The 19,457-nt window shown below is 36.7% G+C and overlaps 2 protein-coding genes across 6 annotated transcripts; both read left to right on the top strand.

Moving 5' to 3' along the window:
* The first annotated feature begins 4,834 nt into the window (after positions 1 to 4,834).
* On the top strand, positions 4,835 to 10,096 carry tsfm (Ts translation elongation factor, mitochondrial). The gene is made up of 6 exons (XM_067372883.1): positions 4,835 to 4,956; positions 5,190 to 5,342; positions 5,650 to 5,778; positions 5,875 to 5,991; positions 6,081 to 6,162; positions 7,529 to 10,096. The coding sequence occupies exons 1-6, from the start codon at positions 4,909 to 4,911 to the stop codon at positions 7,918 to 7,920; spliced, it is 921 nt and encodes a 306-aa protein (XP_067228984.1). The 5' UTR covers positions 4,835 to 4,908; the 3' UTR covers positions 7,921 to 10,096.
* Positions 10,097 to 10,647: 551 nt separating this feature from the next.
* On the top strand, positions 10,648 to 18,320 carry myl6 (myosin, light chain 6, alkali, smooth muscle and non-muscle). Of its 5 annotated transcripts, XM_067372885.1 has the most exons (7): positions 10,648 to 10,765; positions 11,057 to 11,084; positions 13,308 to 13,451; positions 13,931 to 14,104; positions 14,718 to 14,795; positions 14,892 to 14,927; positions 17,914 to 18,320. In XM_067372885.1, exons 1-6 carry the CDS (start codon positions 10,763 to 10,765, stop codon positions 14,918 to 14,920), a joined length of 456 nt encoding a protein of 151 aa, XP_067228986.1. In that variant the 5' UTR covers positions 10,648 to 10,762; the 3' UTR covers positions 14,921 to 14,927; positions 17,914 to 18,320. The 5 variants fall into 5 exon arrangements, with proteins under 5 accessions (XP_067228986.1, XP_067228987.1, XP_067228985.1 ...); XM_067372886.1 differs by lacking the exon at positions 14,892 to 14,927; XM_067372884.1 differs by lacking the exons at positions 14,892 to 14,927; positions 17,914 to 18,320 and having other exon boundaries at positions 14,718 to 14,833.
* Positions 18,321 to 19,457: the final 1,137 nt, after the last annotated feature.

Genomic DNA, 19,457 nt, shown 5'->3' with positions numbered 1-19,457 from the left:
GTTCAAGGAACTGCAGACATCTAGTGAAAATGATAAATATATTTATATAAATTACACGGTACTATAGCAATTAACACAAATTTTGCTAAACTTTCTTGAAATCATGGTCTACCTCCATTTGGCAAGAAAGTGTTCTTGACAAGAATGTGTTCCATAATATGTTTCCATGAACTGATGAGTGGGCAAACAGCCAGAAAGACCAGGTGGTTCCATTCCCACTGGAATCCAGATCTTGCTTTCTTTCTTATATTGCCAAAAGTTATGGGACGCCTGCCTTTACATGCACGTGAACTTTATTGACATCCCATTCTTAATCCCTAGGGTTTAATAAGGAGTTGTCCCACCCTTTGCAGCTATAACAGCTTCAACTATTCTGGAAAGGCTTTCCACAAGGTTTAGGAGTGTGTTTATGGGAATTTTCGCGCATTTGTGAGGTCAAGCACTGATGTTGGACGAGAAGGCCTTGCTCACAGTCTCCGCTCTAATTCATCCCAAAGGTGTTCTATCAGGTTGAGGTCAGGTCTATGTGCAGGCCAGTCAAGTTCCTCCACACCAAACTCGCTCATCCACGTCTTTATGGACCTTGCTTTGTGCACTGGTGTGCAGTCTTGTTGGAACAGGAAGGGGCCATCCCTAAACTGTTCCCACAAAGTTAGGAGTATGAAATTGTCCAAAATGTCTTGGCATGCTGAAGCATTAAGAGTTCCTTTCACTGGAACTAAGGGGCCAAGCCCAACCCCTGAAAAACAACCCCACACCATAATCCCCCCTCCACCAAACTTTACATTCGGCACAATGTGGTCAGTCAAGTACTGTTCTCCTGGCAACCCAGACTCATCCATCGGATTGCCAGACAGAGAAACGTGATTTGCCACTCCAGAGAACACGTCTCCACCGCTCTAGAGTCCAGAGGTGATGTGCTTTACACCACTGCATCTGACACTTTGCATTGCACTTGGTGATCTAAGGCTTGGATGCAACTGCTCATGGAAGTGAATGGAACACCTGAATTCAATGATTTGGAGGGGTGTCCCAATACTTTTGGCAATATGGTGTATATATCAGTGGCATGCGGTCCATATAAGCTGCGAATGCTCTGCATACTCAAGCTATTCGTGGACTCTGCAATTACTATTTACACTATAAATTACTATTAAATTCCTTGTTAGGGGGAGTTAGGACGATTCTATGGGCCCACGCACTTTTGGGGGCCCCCAGAGATCGGTTTTATTAGTAGTAACAGTCAGTGCTCAAAGTGCACCGGTGCACCGGCACTTGTCACACGTTGCTGGTACTCTCCTCTGCCCACACCGAAACATAGAATCATCAGACTATTAATTAATTGTACATCGTGCATTTGGAGCTTTTATAAGCTTTAAGAACTAAACAGATCCAAAAATTAAGCCCAGTTGTTTAATTTTGCATGAGTGGGGCGCGAATCACCATAAGCGCGTCAAACAGCACGCTCCAAAAGTGTTAGGCTAATATTTGCACGAGCCGTTCCTATGTGACGCTGATGATAAAATGTGTGACCCATTTGAATTCTAAAACGCTACGGAGAAAGTTGAACATGATCTAAAACAGCCACTAAAATGTCTGATGAAAAGAGGGGAAAACATCATCTTGCAAGCTTTTTAAGATCATGAAGACCACATTTAGTAGAATTTAGAGAGGGACTCAAATCTTTGCGTGGCAGGGGGAGCTGCCGCTCATATAATGAGAGATGTTATTGCACTGACTTAAAAGATGCTGATTCTATCCTGTGTGTGGCTGGACTTTAACCAGCATCAGTTTAAATCTTAATTTTGTGCCTCTCATGATTCTTTTTGAAAATGTAGCGATTCTTTTGAAAATGTAGTGATTCTTTTTGGAAATGTAATGATTCTTTTTTACAAAAGTAGTGATTCTTTTTGGGAAAGGTAGCAATTATTTTGGGAGAAAGTAGCAATTTTTTTTTTTTTAGATGTAGCGATTCTTTTTGGACATGTAGTGATTCTTTTGAAAATGTAGTGATTGTTTTTGGAAATGTAGTGATTCTTTTTTACAAAAGTAGTGATTCTTTTTGGGAAAAGTAGCGATTCTTTTGGGAGAAAGTAGCAAAAAAAAATTGAAAATGTAGCGATTCTTTTTGGAAATATAGCGATTCTTTTGAAAATGTAGTGATTCTTTTTGGAAATGTAGTGATTCTTTTTACAAATGTAGCGATTCTTTTTGGAAATGTAGCGATTCTTTTGAAAATGTAGTGATTCTTTTGGAAATGTAGCGATTCTTTTTTACAAATGTAGCGATTCTTTTTGTAAAGTAGTGATTCTTTTTGGAAATGTAGCGATTATTTTTACAAACATTCATGTCAAAGATATTATAGAGAAAAATATTTTCACAAATTAAAGAGAAAGAAAAAAACCCAGAAAAGGGTATACATGCAGGGGCGCCGCTAAGGGGGTGGGGGGGGTTGGGTGTAGTTAGGACAATTCTAAGGGCCCACACACTTTTGGGGGCCCCCAGAGATCGGTTTTATTAGTAGTAACAGTCAGTGCTCAAAGTGCACCGGTGCACCGGCACTTGTCACATGTTGCTGGTACTCTCCTCTGCCCACACCGAAACATAGAATCATCAGACTATTAATTAATTGTACATCGTGCATTTGGAGCTTTTATAAGCTTTACGAACTAAACAGATCAATTGTCTGCACAATATGACTGTGACTGAAGCCCAATTGTTTAATATGTAGTGATTCTTTTTGGAAATGTAGCGATTATTTTTTACAAATGTAGTGATTCTTTTTGGAAATGTAGCAATTCTTTTTTACAAAAGTAGTGATTCTTTTGGGAGAAAGTAGCATCTTTTTTTTTATGTAGCGATTCTTTTTGGAAATGTAGTGATTCTTTTGAAAATGTAGTGATTCTTTTTGGAAATGTACCGATTCTTTTTTTTTTTTTTTTACAAAAGTAGTGATTCTTTTTGGGAAAAGTAGCGATTCTTTTGGGAGAAAGTAGCAATTTTTTTTTTTAAATGTAGCAATTCCTTTTGGAAATGTAGCAATTCTTTTTTTGGAAAAGTAACAATTCTTATTGAAAATGTAGCAATTCTTTTTTAAGAAAGTAGCAAATCTTTTTATGAAAGTAGCTAACCCAGAAAAGGGTATACATGCAGGGGCGCCGCTAAGGGGGTGGGGGGGGTTGGGTGGAGTTAGGACAATTCTAAGGGCCCACACACTTTTGGGGGCCCCCAGAGATCGGTTTTATTAGTAGTAACAGTCAGTGCTCAAAGTGCACCGGTGCACCGGCACTTGTCACATGTTGCTGGTACTCTTCTCTGCCCACACCGAAACATAGAATCATCAGACTATTAATTAATTGTACATCGTGCATTTGGAGCTTTTATAAGCTTTACGAACTAAACAGATCAATTGTCTGCACAATATGACTGTGACTGAAGCCCAATTGTTTAATATGTAGTGATTCTTTTTGGAAATGTAGGGATTATTTTTTACAAATGTAGTGATTCTTTTTGGAAATGTAGCAATTCTTTTTTACAAAAGTAGTGATTCTTTTGGGAGAAAGTAGCATCTTTTTTTTTTATGTAGCGATTCTTTTTGGAAATGTAGTGATTCTTTTGAAAATGTAGTGATTCTTTATGGAAATGTACCGATTCTTTTTTTTTTTTTTTTTTTTTTTTACAAAAGTAGTGATTCTTTTTGGGAAAAGTAGCGATTCTTTTGGGAGAAAGTAGCAATTTTTTTTTTTAAATGTAGCAATTCTTTTTGGAAATGTAGCAATTCTTTTTGGAAATGTAGCAATTCTTTTTTTGGAAAAGTAACAATTCTTATTGAAAATGTAGCAATTCTTTTTTAAGAAAGTAGCAAATCTTTTTATGAAAGTAGCTAATCTTTTTGAAAAATGTAGAGATTCTTTTTGATGATCCAGAAAATTCCTCAAGCCTGGACTCAAACCTAGGATTCTTTGTACACGACTGCACCAGAGATCAGCAAACTATCCACAAAGCCATCGGGAAGTGTGAGAATGAGCCAATTTGATATTAGAATCTTTTGATGTTCTTTAAAAAGAAGAGAACAGAAGGTATGATAATACTTTGATTAGTGTTTTAAGAACATTCCCCTGACACATTAGAACGATTAACAAACATGCAGTATTGTTGCCCTAAGGGATCATTGTCAAGGTGAATTATTGACAGTGAATGTCATCACTGAGGTGATAATGCACACATGCATATAGGCTTTGTTAGCTTCATGTATGTGTGTTTATTTATTTTATTTAATAAATGGGCTCTGTTCATACTCTGCTGTCTAAAACTGCATCAACCTTCCATTCAAGACACAGCTAACAAAGCCTGAACCATTAATTGTTCGATATAAGAACTCAAGAGTTACATTTAATTCTTTTTGTCCAAACAAACCAATGTTAGAGCTCTGGAGCACAGAAATGTGTGGTGCTCGAAAATAAGTGTCATTTGGAACTCATTCCCCTGTTGAAAAAACAGCATATGCTGGTTAAGGTAGGTTTTGATGCTGGTATGCTGGTTTGAGCTGGTTTATGCTGGTCAAGTGCTGGTCCTATAGCCTGTTTGTTTGTGTGTGTGTGTGTGTGTGTGTGTGTGTGTGTGTGTGCGTGTGTGTGTGTGTTGTATATAACAGAGCTTACACACAAATGTACAGTTATACAAATCAATTTTGTATACAAGCACAAAACAATCAAATTTATTTAGTATTCCAGTTTAGTTTTATTCAGTTGTAGGTGCATTTTGAACTCCTGTGCAGTAGATGGCGCTACACGTGTGCCTGAATTCTCTTCAATATGACCTTTCTCTCTCTCTGTAGAAAGCGTGCTTCAATGACATTCCAGTTACTGATGTAAGGGAGTTTGTGTTGGTTCTGAGGAAGATATAGAAATGGCTTTATATTCTTTATTTCGATCTGTCAGGTCTGAAGTAGTCAAGGTGGGCTTCGACTCATTTCCCATATTAAGCATCCTAAACTTTTAATGCCTCTGACTTGATGCTTTAGAAGTTATGATGATCTTTGCATGACAGTCTAGTATAATATGACATGACATATATGTGTTGTTTTTTTTATCTTTTACTTGACAGTATTTGTAAAACGGTTTCCATTCGGCTCTTTAATGTCCTGTAGCATTATTAAATCACGTGCCATATTAATATGTTGTTCATAGGGATGTCTCACGCAGCATGTTCAGTCTCTCTACACCAGCTGCCCGAGTTTAGCAGCGGATAAAGCACTTCTCTTGAAATTACGCAAATCTACGGGCTACACCTTCATCAACTGCAAAAAGGCACTGGAGAAATTCAACAATGACATTACACAGGTGCGACAGAACGGTCATACAGGCCTATAAGCAAAGCTGGCTGTGAATAGAAAGGAGGATGATTACATCAAATCCAGATTTTTTAATTTTAAATTCACTGTATTGTATTTGAACTTAAGTTGCTAAATATGAAATGCAACAGTCATCTAATGTGACAAGCACATAAACTCACATCCTTGTTTATATTGTATACTGTAAATGATTTAAATGTGTATGACATAAGGGTCTGCCCTATACTGTTTCATAGGGCGTGCAGCCACAAGTACATGGCAAGCTAATTATGACTTGAAAAATTTTATATTTTCAGGCAGAAAGCTGGCTGCATGAACATGCACAAAAGGAGGGCTGGAGCAAAGCAAACAAACTGGAAGGTCGGAAAGCCAAGGAGGGGCTGATTGGTCTCATTAAGGGTGGCAATGCAGCTGTCATGGTTGAGGTAGACATTAACATCCCAATCTTGCCACACAATGTATAATTTGGTCCCCAAAACTATGTGGTGTATGAATGAAATAATGTATGTTTTTATGTTTAGGTGAACTGTGAGACAGATTTTGTGGCAAGGAATGAGAAATTTCAGCAGTTGGTGAAGGATGTTGCTTTGTCAATAATGGCTCATCACTGCAGCAAAAAGCAGACAGGGTATTTTAAGGTACGAGCCCTTCATTTATGTTTTCAGAAAATGTGCATTTCTTCCACACCTTCTGTAATCTACGAATGATGATCTGTTCTCTGGTTCAGAGTGAGCTGTCTTCTGAGGACATTTCAAAGCTGCACATTCCTGAAGGACCCTCACTGGCAGATCAGGTAGCCTTGACTATAGGTGAGAATAAATCTTTTACATTATATTAACTTTAGCATAACCTTCGAAAACCAGGTTTATCTGTGATTCCTTAGAGTGACCCTTTAAAATATTCAGACACTTAAGCCACAGTTAGAAATGTATAAATGTACACTACTGTTTTTAAAGTTAAGGGTCAGTAAGTTTTTTGCTTTTATTCAGCAAGGATGTATTAAAGGGTTAGTTCACCCCAAAATGAAAATTCTTTCATTAATTATTCACCCTCATGTCGTTCCAAACCTGTAAGACTTTTGTTCATCGAACATGAGCAGAAGCTCGACTGAACCTGAATAACGCACAAGAACAAACCTTTACCGGAAGCTCAAACATACTGTGTAAGACGCGAGAATGAACCTCATTGGTTACGCTGCACATTCGAGCTTCCAGAGGTTTGTTCTTGTGTGTTATTCAGATTAGGTTGAGCTGCTTTTTATGTTCGCTGATCAATTTTTACATGTGAGTAAAAGCCTAAATTAAATCGGTTCATAATAAAAAGTGATCGATTCGCTTCAGAAAATTTGGATAAAACCCCTTGATTCATATGGATTCGTTTTCCTATCTCTTTATGAACTATTTGAAGCGTAAACGTGTCAGTTGTAAAGGCAGTCTATGGAAGGAAATCTGACAGCATTCTGTCATCAAAAATATCTTAATTTGTCTGCCAAAGAAGAAGACAAAAGTCTTACGGGTGTGGAACGACATGAGGGTGAGTAATTAATGACAGAATTTTTATTTTGAGGTGAACTAAATTAATCAAAGTTACCATAAAGACATTTAATATATTACAAAAAAAAAATGTTTAAAATAAATGCTGTTCTTTCTGTTCAAAGAATCCTGAAAAAGTCCTTAAATATTAAACAGCTGTTTTCAGCTGTGATAATAATAATTAAAAAATATTGAGCACCAAATCAGCATATTAGAATGATTTCTGATCATGTGACACCAAAGACCGGATTAATGGCTGCTGAAAAATCATCTTTCCCATCATAGGAATAAATTACATTTTTAAAATTTTAAAATAGAAAAGTTTTTTATCCAATATTATTTCACAATAGTACTGTTTATAATGTATTTTTGATCAAATAAATGCAGCAGTTGGTGTGCATAAGAAACTTCTTTCAAAAAACATTTTTAAAAATCTTACTGATTCCAAAATCTTAAATGATAGTATATTTATCTGTACAGTACAAGAAACTCCATATTTACATGGTGTTTTTATCTTTACAACATGATTTAGACAACATGTTAACATTTTCAACACACCCCGTCTTTTGTTTACCTTCCACCTTCTAAAATTAAATACAATACAATAATTAAAATAATAATGATCTTTTTTTTCCTCCTTCAGGGCGATTGGGTGAGAACATTGGCATGCGGCGAGCCATATCACTTATCGTGCCCTCTGATTGGCATATTGGCTCATACGTTCATGGGATGGTTCCTGGGCAGGTTGGCATTGATATGGGGCGCTATGGATCGCTAGTTGTTTTTCAAGGTGGACCTAAGGAAGGGACAGACACTCTGGGAAGGAAGCTGGGGCAACATATAGTGGGTGAAGCACCTGTTTCTCTAGGCAACATGGACGATATACCATGCGGTGAATCTGAGACGAGACTTTTGCCCCAGACCTTCCTCCCAGATCCCAAATACACCGTGGGACAGTACCTGATTTCACAGGATGCACGTGTGCTAGACTTCATACGTTACAAGTGTGGAGAGAGCACCAGTCAAGAGGAGTGAACAGAGCCATTTGAATGAGAAAATAAAAGGCTTGTAAAAATATGAATTATATTTCCTCGAATGAAGGATAAACTTAAATGTATGTTGAAACAGCTTAATTCAAAACCATATTTTCAGCAAAATCTATCTAAAAATTAATCCTTTTTTTCCATACCATATTCATGATATAACTGCTGCGTTAGTCCCTACAACAATTTTAGTTTATTCATGAATGGAAAAAATATGAAATGCAAAGTGGTCTAATAGAAATTGCTGTTTTGACACTGATATGTTACTGGTAAGAACTCTGACTCAGATGAGTTAATCTAAGCAACTGTGACACCACAAAAAAAATAAACATTTTACAATCTGAAATACTGATGTCATAGATTTTGATTTTTTTAAATACAACATTTTATAGTATGAGCACCTATAGTTAAGCAGTTGACTTGGGCAGTGTCTGTGTGGTTGATCAAATGCTTTACTGCCACCATCTGAGTTTATTTCGCTAGGATAATTAAACATCCTTATGTGCTAATGTCCACCCTTACTGAATCTTTAGTGCCATCTAATGGAGTGCAAGAAGAATTTGAATATTTCATATTTGTGCATGTAAATGCACTGATAAAAAATGTAAAGTGTAAATGAAATATATAGTGTGGTAGGTCTAAAGAAAATGTGGAAGAAAACATTTCTATATGTGCTGAGCCTTCTTCATAGTAGAGCTGTGCATGTAAATGATTTCCACACAATGTCATTGTCTGAGAGAAAGCTGACATAACATCATGGCAGAGGTTCCCAAACTGAAATTTTGAGTGGATATTTCAGTGATTTAATGACACAAACACATTTTCTCGGTTCTCTGATGTTGGTTTATGGTCACACTGGTGTTTCAGGAGCCAAATCGAATTGAATATACTATAATGGGCAGAATGATAATATTTTTATTATTGTGAACTTCTAACTTTAATTATAAAAAATGAAGGCAAAAAATATATTACTGTTATAAATCACAATTGTACGCAAATGAATATTTGATTATTTATTTTACATTAAAAGTTACAAAACTAATATTTATTGTCTTAAAGTCAGCATGAAACTGAAGTTGCCATAGTTTTCTTTCCCCTATTATGATGTAAATCCATATGAAATGGCTTCTCAAACAAGAAAAAATATTGGGAGGGACTTGATTTTATCCATCGGGAATTGATTGGCTCATTGTGGTTTGCTATTTCTGTGATCTCATGTGAATGACAGTTTGTCCTGCGCTTGTGCCAGTAAATGTCATCATCAGAGAAGAGATGCCAATGCAAGGAGGGGAATTTATAATTTCCCCTTACCATTTAAAGAATATAATTCAGTGCTTAAAGTGGTTCCTTCCGGTCTAACTCAACTTAAACTTTTAGTAAGAGTGACACAAAAGAACCTGATTTGATCTTAGATGGAATAAGTATATTTAACAAAAAATGTAATAATAAGCATTCCACAAATCCTTCAAAATAAAACATGTAACATTCCAAAAGGAACATTTTAGTGGGCATCTCTTATTGATTCTATAGACTGGAAGGAAACATGGCTGTTACCTCATAAATACTGCATCCCAAATAAGACCAAAGAAGTTCATTTTAAGATATTACATAAAATATATACTGTGAATGAAACTGGATATATGGAGATTAAAAATTCTTGCACTTTTTTGTGGGAATAATGAGGAAACACTGATCCATTTATTTTTCCAATGTGAAAAAACTCTAAACTTTTGAAATAGTTTATATCTTCATATAGGTAAGCATCTTGATTTTTCCAAATCCTTTCAATTAAAACATATAATTTGTTACTATAAAGGTACAATACTCCAATAAATTATATTGTTATTTCTTTTTGTTGTTGTTTGGAAATGTTTTATCCATAAGAAAAAATTCTCTAACTCGCAGCCTACCTTTTCACATTTCTTAATTGAAATTGATGCATTTCTAAAATCTCTTATTAGATTGATTAAAAACAAGAAAAGTGACAGATTTTTGAAATCTTATGATGATTTGTTTGGTAATGCCTCTGATGCATAATGCTTCCTCTGTATGTATTTAGGATGTTATTTTTATTATTATTTTTTTCCTTTCTCTTATTTGTTTGTGGAACTTTACATGAAGAATGTATGTCATTTGAGGTTCTGTTTTTTCTTTGTATCTGTTCATTGTTTGATGCATAATAATAATTAAAAAAAGGAGGGGAATTTATTTTGAATAAAGATTCAAAGGATACATTAATAATAATAAAAAAGATGTGCACAGAGAAATCATTTGTAATATGTCAGTGTTCCATAAAAAAATAAGAATTGTCAATTTTCATGATGACTTTGAATTAGTAATTTTCAAACTAGAGCTTTTTGCGAAATACTGTTAACTTGTGTCCAAAAACTTTGGAAATAATGCAAATGTGTGTTCACAAATGCACATTTTAAACTCATAGATGGTTTGATAATCACAATGACTAACCTATATCGCGATTTCACTTTTATTTCAATTCATTGTGCAGACACATTTATTTATTTGTGTGTTTTTACTTTACATTCGATTTAATAATATTAAATGAGCTCCTGTAGTTCCCTCGCGAACCCCCTTTTGGGAAACGCAAACAGCATTACGGTACTCAAGGTTTTTCCGCGGCGCATATAATACTAACATGCCGGTAATGAGAGTAGAGAACCAGCGCCCGCACTATTTGATTGGCCGATTCAGCTTGAATCGAGTTGACATGACATCATCGTGAATATAGCGGTGTCACACAGTGTGTGCGCCCATACTGTAATTCACACAGCGTTCATACTGACGCTCCCTCCTCTCCATCCTCAAGCACTGCAGTCATGGTAAGTCCATTATCTTAGCCAGCCGTCTCTCATTTTCACTATAATGCAGGTAACGCCTGTTAGTCACACAGTCGGTAGGTGACCGTTAAACAATGTTCATCTCATAAGGTTTTTAAAGCCACCTGTCAGACCAATACCACACGCATTTAATACTCACATGTGTCTTGGTTTGCTCTGAATGTTGTGGTTTTGAGGGAGAATCTCATTATCTTTCATTATAAGATCAAACCAATGTATCTTCTGTTTTAATGCTGATCTTTTCTATTGCCCTCCTCATCCTGTCATGGACAGTCTGAGTTCACAGAGGACCAGATTTGTGGTGAGTAATAAATGTTGGCTATTTGAATATATTGTAATTTGTCGAGGTTATATAGTTGCGTTTGTGTTACCGAATAATGCAAAATAAACGTAGGCCTGCACATCAGCATACAGATGTGCAGTCAATGCTTAGCACTTGGACACATGATGTACAAACTGTTGTGCAGTACCTAATGTCCAATGTAACCGAAACATCGACAGGAGGCTTCTTTTTTAAATCAATTTCTGGTGCTAAATTGCTGAGGTTACAGTGCAGACAGTTTTCAGATGCGGCGCTTTTGAAGTACCGGAAGCTGCTGCTGTGGAATGTGTAGCTGGAGACGCTACGTATAAACAACATCCCAATGGATTAGTTGTGAATTCAAGAAAATAATAGTCATGTGATTGCTGAATTTCATCGAGCTGAGGTGGCGTGATATCGTGAGCTGTTTTTATTATTATTAGGTCGTAGCTGCAGCACAAAGCTCCAGTTTAAACGTTTAGTGATCACGGGCGAATGCTGCGGATTTGATTCACCTCAGTGACTCGAATCTTTTGAATCAGGTCACTGAAAAGATTCATCCACTGACTCGTTCAGTGACCCGTTTGCTGGTTACATCGTTACGCCCGTGGATATGTTACATAAAAAAGAGATATGTTACATTATGTTATCTTTGGTAGGTCGACAAGTGTCTTTTGTGTTATGAATCAGTCATTTAATCATTAACCCAACGATTCGTAAATCGCGATTAAACTGAAATAGTGAGCGAACTTTGTATTCTGTAATGTGGCGTACATCCAAATGTAACGAATTATCGAAAAATTAAAAAAAATGTAGGGCGGGGACTTGGTTTGATGCATCATTTTGATATGTGGGCTAAGTTTGCACTCAAAAAGTAAATGTAGATGAATGTATGATGGTAAATGAATTCTTTACAATTCTATTTGGTAACTGAAAAGGTAAACTGCTGGCTTTATTTTATTTTTATTTATTACTATTTTTGTTGTACTTGGATGTCTTGTTATATCTGTAAAGGTTATGTTGTGTGTTTAGCGTTCAATTAAAAAAAAGTCATGATATTTTGATTACTAGGTCAAAAAACATGCATGCATCGTTCACAATAAGATCACTAACATGCATTTAGAAAATAGGTTAAATTACATTTTATGCTGACTTCATTATAAACTGATGTGCATGAATTTTATCAAGCTATTGAAAAATTACAGCAATTGCCTAAATAAATGAAGAGATTTAATAACATTCTTATGTCAATCTTTAGTCATTTTAACACAGTTAGTGTTGGTCTATCATGTTGTATGTTACCTTGTTTATGAAAAAACCTCACACATTAAATGGTAGAGTACATAGTGTCAGTGTCATTTGGGACAAAACTAATATTCCTGTTGATGTACTGCTGTGATCTCTCTTATGTCCATATATGGATAATCACAGTGAGTGTGTGTGAAGTTTGACTCAGGCCGGTCCGGGAAGTGTCGCATTCCTGTAAGCTGCTCTGCCGAGCGCTATGATAGTGATCTCAAAGCCTCAAGCAAGAACAAGAAGCCTAAACATTTTAGATCAGAATTTGCTTCTTGCTTTAGATTAGAATAAATCATGTAGGCTTGGTTTCACAGACAGGGTTTAGATTAAATCAGGATTAGGCCTTAGTTAAATTAGGACAGTTAAGTAGCTTTTATAAACATGCCTTAGAAAAAATATTACTAGTGTGCATCATTTTATGATATGTCAGTGCAAGTTGCTTTCAGTTAAGACAACTCAAACATGCATTTCATCTGGGACTAGGCTTAAAAGGGATAGATTTTGCCATAATTTACTGACTGTTATGTTGTTCCAAACCTGTATGAGTTTCTTTCTTCTGTTGAACACAAAAGATGTTTTGAAGAATGTTGGTAACCTGACAGTTGATGGTAGCCTTTGACATCCATAGTATTTTTTTTTTTCTTACTATGGAAGTCAATGGCTACTGTCAGCTGTTTAATTACCAACATTCGTCAAAATATCTTCTTTTGTGTTCAACAGAAGAAAGAAACTCATACAGGTTTGCAACCACTTGAGGGTGAGTAAAAGATGACAAAATTTTCATTTTTGGGTGAACTATCCCTTTAAACCTTGTCTGTGAAACTGGGGGTCATTGTTGTTTTTCTTTTCAGTCCACATAACTACACATCATTTTGTGCATCACCTGACTAATGCATTTTCTCGCTCTCTTTCTCTCGCTAAAAGAGTTTAAGGAGGCCTTCCTCCTGTTTGACCGAACAGGAGATGGGAAGATCATGTACAATCAGTGTGGGGATGTGATGCGTGCTCTGGGGCAGAACCCTGTCAATGCTGAGGTCCTCAAAGTCCTGGGCAACCCCAGTAATGAAGGTCAGACCCTTCTTTTGCTGCATTGTCCTGTGTTATTTGTTAAAGTGCATTTCTTTTAGTACAGGAAATTATGTTAAAGGATGTTGGTATAAGCAAGGTTGAATAATGTCAATTTTATTGGCTAAACAATGTTTAAAAACCCATTTAAAGGGATAGTTCACTCAAAAAGGAAAAGTCTGTCATCATTTACTCACCCTTATGTTGTTCCAAACCCATATATCTCTTTCACTTCCCCTGATCAATAAGCTATACTTTTCCTTATTCTGTCAGACAAAAGCAATTCATCCCCTTTAATCAGTCTAAAATGCAATCAGGACAACTTCAAACAGTCCCACTGAATTAATCTAGTTTTGTCTTTATCCTCTGTTATTATAATTAAATTATAAAGTGATGATTTTCTGGCCTAATTCTCAGTGTGTTAGTTTGAATAATGTTCGTTTGAATAAAAATATGAGTGATTGTAATGCATTTTTTCTCAGATATGAACATGAAAATGCTGGACTTTGAGCAGTTCCTGCCCATGCTGCAGGCCATCGCTAAGAACAAGGATCAGGGTTCCTTTGAGGACTTTGTGGAGGGGCTGCGGGTGTTTGACAAAGAGGGAAATGGAACGGTGATGGGCGCTGAGCTGCGACATGTCCTCACGACACTTGGTAAAGAGTCGCGGCCTCTTTTAGAATGATATTTCAATATTACAATCTTTTTTGATTACTCACAAGGTTTCTTTCTCTTAGGAAACATCTTAGGGTGTTTTCCTCTGTTCCTTTCAACAATTCATTGAGAGTTCTATTGATATTTATTTTGAAAACCAGAACTGAAATATAGTACTTAAGAATGTTTGATAAGAACTGTGTGCATTCAGGATCATTCAGATTGATAGCGATCATTCAGGAATAGAGGTCTTTCATTGACTTTAAGTAGACTTGGTGGCCTTATTTAATTATATTATCTGCAAGCACAGTTATTTTAAAAAATATATATACTTTTAAGATTTGATATACATTACAAGGGCACATTCAATACAATTAAGCACACTTCTTTTCATAAGAGTAAAATATTTTGAAATAAAACAGATATTTTGAAAAATAAAATTGTATTTGTATTGAATGATACTTTTTGTTGGATATAATATCAGTCAATGAGACTGACTGCCAACAAAGCACTAGAAGCACCTTGCAGCTGTACAGAATGACATTCTGCAAAACATAAGTTGAAATATATTTTGAGGAGAATTTGATGCATCTTCTTGCCCATGTTTTATGATAGGTGAGAAGATGACAGAAGAGGAAGTAGAGACGCTCTTGGCAGGACATGAGGATGCTAATGGCTGCATCAATTATGAAGGTACAACAATCACATTTGGCTCTTTATTGGTTCTCTGAACATCAAGACTATAGTGTAAGTGTCAATGTTTAATCCATTTGCTTTTCCTTCCGACAGCACTTGTGCGCCACATTATGGCTGGTTGAGGAGAGGGTACGGATTGTCCTCCGTTTGTTTTTACTCATTCTTCTCTCCTGCAGCTCCCTCTCTACTGTGTCCCTTGGCTGTAGCCTAGCATGTAGCATTTCTGCATGTGCATACTGTAGGCGTCTCCTGACTCCCACTGTTGCCATGGTGATGCTGTGCCGGCGCTAACAGAGTTTGCTGGTCACCCTTATGCCCATCTCCTCCAAACCAGTCATTCCCCTTTATTCTTTATTGTTAAATATATAGCCTATTCAATTCTCTTTTGCTTGCACTACTTCTAATAGGTCACATACACACTGCAGCTACATACAGATGTCATTTCAATTTCTGAGCGCACTGCTGAGGTTGGTTATTTTCAGTGCCGATCAAAAATTTTGAATAATTCTTATTGTATTTGCAAGAATGCTCACCAAGGCTGCATTTACTTGATCAAAACTACAGTAAAAGCTAAAATAATATTGTGAAATGCAATTTATTCCTGTAATGGCAAAAAAAAAGTTTTTTTGAATAGTAGCTACAGTTTCCATAAAAATATGAAGCAGCAACATTGATGATATGAAATATTTCTTGAGCACCAAATCAGCATATTAGAAGGATTTCTGAAGAATCATGTGACACTGAAGACTGGTGTAATGATGCTGAAAATTCAGCTTTGCCATCACAGGAATAAATTGCATTTTAAAATGTTTTACTGTATTTTTATGCAGCCTTGGTGAGCAGAAACTTAGAAACTTATTTGAAAAACAGTAAACGTATTAATTATTCCAAACTTTTGTAAATTGTTTTTAAATGTGATTGTCACTTCTAAATCTCTGCAGTGTGTACGCAGGCATACAGTATATACAGTGGGTACGGAAAGTATTCAGACCCCCTTATATTTTTCACTCTTGGTTATATTGCAGCCATGTGCTAAAATCAATCATTTAAGTTAATTTTTTTCCCTTATTAATGTACACATAGCACCCCATATTGACAGAAAAACACAGAATTGTTGACATTTTTACAGATTGATTAAAAAAAGAAAAACTGAAATATCACATGGTCCTAAGCATTCAGACCCTTTGCTCAGTATTTAGTAGAAGCACCCTTTTGATCTAATACAGCCACGTGTCTTTTTGGGAAAGATGCAACGAGTTTTTCACACCTGGATTTGGGGATCCTCTGCCATTCCTCCTTGCAGATCCTCTCCAGTTCTGTCAGGTTGGATGGTAAATGTTGGTGGACAGCCAGTTTTAGGTCTCTCCAGAGATGCTCAATTGGGTTTTAGTCAGGGCTCTGGCTGGGCCATTCAAGAACAGTCACAGAGTTGTTGTGAAGCCACTCCTTCGTTATTTTAGCTGTGTGCTTAGGGTCATTGTCTTGTTGGAAGGTAAACCTTCCGCCCAGTCTGAGGTCCTGAGCTCTCTGGAGAAGGTCTTTGTCCAGGATATCCCTGTACTTGGCCGCATTCATCTTTCCCTCAACTGCAACCAATCGTCCTGTCCATGCAGCTGAAAAACACCCCCACAGCATGATGCTGCCACCACCATGCTTCACTGTTGGGACTGTATTGGACAGGTGATGAGCAGTACCTGGTTTTCTCCACACATACCGCTTAGAATTAAGGCCAAAAAGTTCCAGAGAATCTTATTTCTCACCATCTTGGCAAACTCCATGCGGGCTTTCATGTGTCTAGCACTGAGGAGAGGCTTCCGTCGGGCCACTCTGCCATAAAGCCCCGACTGGTGGAGGGCTGCAGTGATGGTTGACTTTCTACAACTTTCTCCCATCTCCCGACTGCATCTCTGGAGCTTAGCCACAGTGATCTTTGGGTTCTTCTTTACCTCTCTCACCAAGGCTCTTCTCCCCCGATAGCTCAGTTTGGCCGGACGGCCAGCTCTAGGAAGGGTTCTGGTCATCCCAAATGTCTTCCATTTAAGGATTATGGAGGCCACTGTGCTCTTAGGAACCTTAAGTGCACCAGAAATGTTTTTTGTAACCTTGGCCAGATCTGTGCCTTGCTACAATTCTGTTTCTGAGCTCTTCAGGCAGTTCCTTTGACCTCATGATTCTCATTTGCTCTGACATGCACTGTGAGCTGTAAGGTCTTATATAGACAGATGTGTGGCTTTCCTAATCAAGTCCAATCAGTATAATCAAACACCGCTGGACTCAAATGAAGGTGTAGAACCATCTGAAGGATGATCAGAAGAAATGGACAGCACCTGAGTTAAATATATGAGTGTCACAGCAAAGGGTCTGAATACTTAGGACCATGTGATATTTCAGTTTTTCTTTTTTAATAAATCTGTCAAAAATGTCAACAATTCTGTTTTTCTGTCAATATGGGGTGCTGTGTGTACATTAATGAGGAAAAAAAAAGAACTTAAATGATTTTAGCAAATGGCTGCAATATAACAAAGAGTGAAAAATGTAAGGGGGTCTGAATACTTTCCTTACCCACTGTAGAAGCTGATGGTATTGATAAAGAAAAAAATTCTTATCAGCTTCTTATTTAAAGGCTAAAAGGGTGCCCGGGTAGTGGATTTGGATGGGTCCTTTATAGAATCTCCTACATCCTGGTATGAATATCTGCTGTTACCGTAGGAGGCTTTGCAAGGACATGTATTGTTGATTCTAGCATTCAGTCCTGTCACATTACTGTTCCTGCTTTCTCTCTCTTCTCTACTTGTGTATTTATCTGTTCTCCTCATGCCTTTGTAAGGTATGCTAACTCATTCTAATTTCTTTTAGGCCTGGACAATCTCTCTTCCTCTCCTTTCTGTCAAATCATCCTGGGGCTTCTGCATTTCACCCATAGTTGTTGCAGGGAAATGTAGTTTGACTGCCAGTCACTGAACTACACACACTGTGCGCCCTTTGACTGTATATGGGTCTAGAAGTAAATTGAACCTCATGTGTGATGTCCATGGCAACATTTGCTGATCTAGTGGGTTGAATATTATTGGATCACTGCCTCATATTTCTTCTTCTTTTTTTCTCTCTTCTACAGAACTCGTAAGGATGGTCATGAGCGGTTGAAGAATTCAAACACGTTTATTTTTGTCTGTCAGGCCCCCAATTTATGTGATTCTTCATTTCCATATTAGCTTTTTAATTATTTGTTCTTTATTTTGTTCCTTAAGTGCCTTTTATCATGTTTCTGGAAAATTATGGCTCATTTCATTCCAAAAACTTCCATTGATGTTCATTGGTTTGCTTGAATACCTTCCATTCATCCATTGCGTTTCTACCACTGGTCAGTGTATTCAGCATCTGTTTGTCTTAAACTGTGAGGGACATTTTGATTGGCTCTTATTGCAGTTTTTTTTTTTTTTTTTTTTTTTTTAATGAACCTGTTATCTAAATGTTTGTAAGTAATTTAAAATCCCTCTTTATTGTCTGATGTTCATCATAATAAATATTCAGAATCATCTTTGGTTTTGTTGAATTTCTCTTCATGTCAGAGTTGTGAGTGGGGGTGTATGTGTGGGTTGCCTTGTAAGGCACTGTTGCACCAACCACTCCATTTTAGTATAGATATTAACTAAAGTAACACTGACTTCTCTCTCTCCCAATAAACATGATACAAGACAATACCAAATTAGGAGTATGTGAGGGTGCTTGACTGTGCTCGCTGGGAACATATCAATGCCTACGTTTTTTAGTGGTGCTGTGTTTACCTTAAGAGATAAGTTGACTTACTAAACAAAACCTAAAGAAAAGGACTGTTTAGACTTTTATGGCACGTATAATAACACTTAAACACTCTGTGTTGTTCAGCTGCAGTGTGTTGTGAGTGTGAGGGAACGCGCAAACGGAAAAAAAGAATGTTCTGATTGGCTGTTGTGTGATCCATAGTGTCGCGTCACGTTCTGTTTTAGCATCCAATTAGTCAACATGAAATCGGTTCTTATTTTTTATGGACTATTGCAGTTATTATCATAAATAATTTATCTGTGTATATTATTTTTTAAATTCATATGCCCATCGCCAAGAATATAATGATACAGTTTTGTCATGTAAATGTCGTTATCATTATAATGCCTGTTCACACCATGGACGATAATTATAATTATAATAAGTTAATAATTGTTCTAATTCTATGAGAAAATAAAGTATTCAGTTATGTCATCTGCTGTTTTAAAGAATTAGTCCATTTTCAAGTAAAATTTTCCTGATAATTTACTCACCCCCATGTCATCCATGATGTTCATGTCTTTCTTTCTTCAGTCGAAAAGAAATAAAGGATTTTGATGAAAATATTCCAGGATTATTCTCCTTATAGTGGACTTCAATGGTTTCCAAACGGTTGAAGGTCAAAATTCCAGTTTCAGTGCAGCTTCAAACGGCTTTAAACGATACCAGACGAGGAATAATGGTCTTATCTAGAGAAACGATCGCTCATTTAAAAAAAAAATACAACTGTACTATATGCTTTATAAACACAATGTCGCCTTGCACGTGCTTCCGCTTTCTGTATTCTTCAAAAAGCTTATGCTGTATGTCCTACGCCTTCCTTATTCAACTTACGGAATGAAGACGGCACAAGTTCCG

This window comes from Chanodichthys erythropterus, chromosome 21, assembly GCF_024489055.1.
Source record: "Chanodichthys erythropterus isolate Z2021 chromosome 21, ASM2448905v1, whole genome shotgun sequence".
NCBI lineage: Eukaryota > Metazoa > Chordata > Actinopteri > Cypriniformes > Xenocyprididae > Chanodichthys > Chanodichthys erythropterus.
This window is presented reverse-complemented; position numbering and strand designations above follow the sequence as displayed.

What these genes read in the sequence shown, in the direction of transcription:
- tsfm (XM_067372883.1), top strand. Translation starts at nt 4,909, where the DNA reads ATGGCTTTATATTCTTTATTTCGATCTGTCAGGTCTGAAGTAGTCAAG. An exon ending in TCAACAATGACATTACACAG is followed by an intron (nt 5,343 to 5,649) that starts GTGCGACAGAAC and finishes TTATATTTTCAG; the next exon opens with GCAGAAAGCTGGCTGCATGA. An exon ending in TCAGGTAGCCTTGACTATAG is followed by an intron (nt 6,163 to 7,528) that starts GTGAGAATAAAT and finishes TTCCTCCTTCAG; the next exon opens with GGCGATTGGGTGAGAACATT.
- myl6 (XM_067372884.1), top strand. An exon ending in GGGCAACCCCAGTAATGAAG is followed by an intron (nt 13,452 to 13,930) that starts GTCAGACCCTTC and finishes ATTTTTTCTCAG; the next exon opens with ATATGAACATGAAAATGCTG. An exon ending in ACATGTCCTCACGACACTTG is followed by an intron (nt 14,105 to 14,717) that starts GTAAAGAGTCGC and finishes GTTTTATGATAG; the next exon opens with GTGAGAAGATGACAGAAGAG.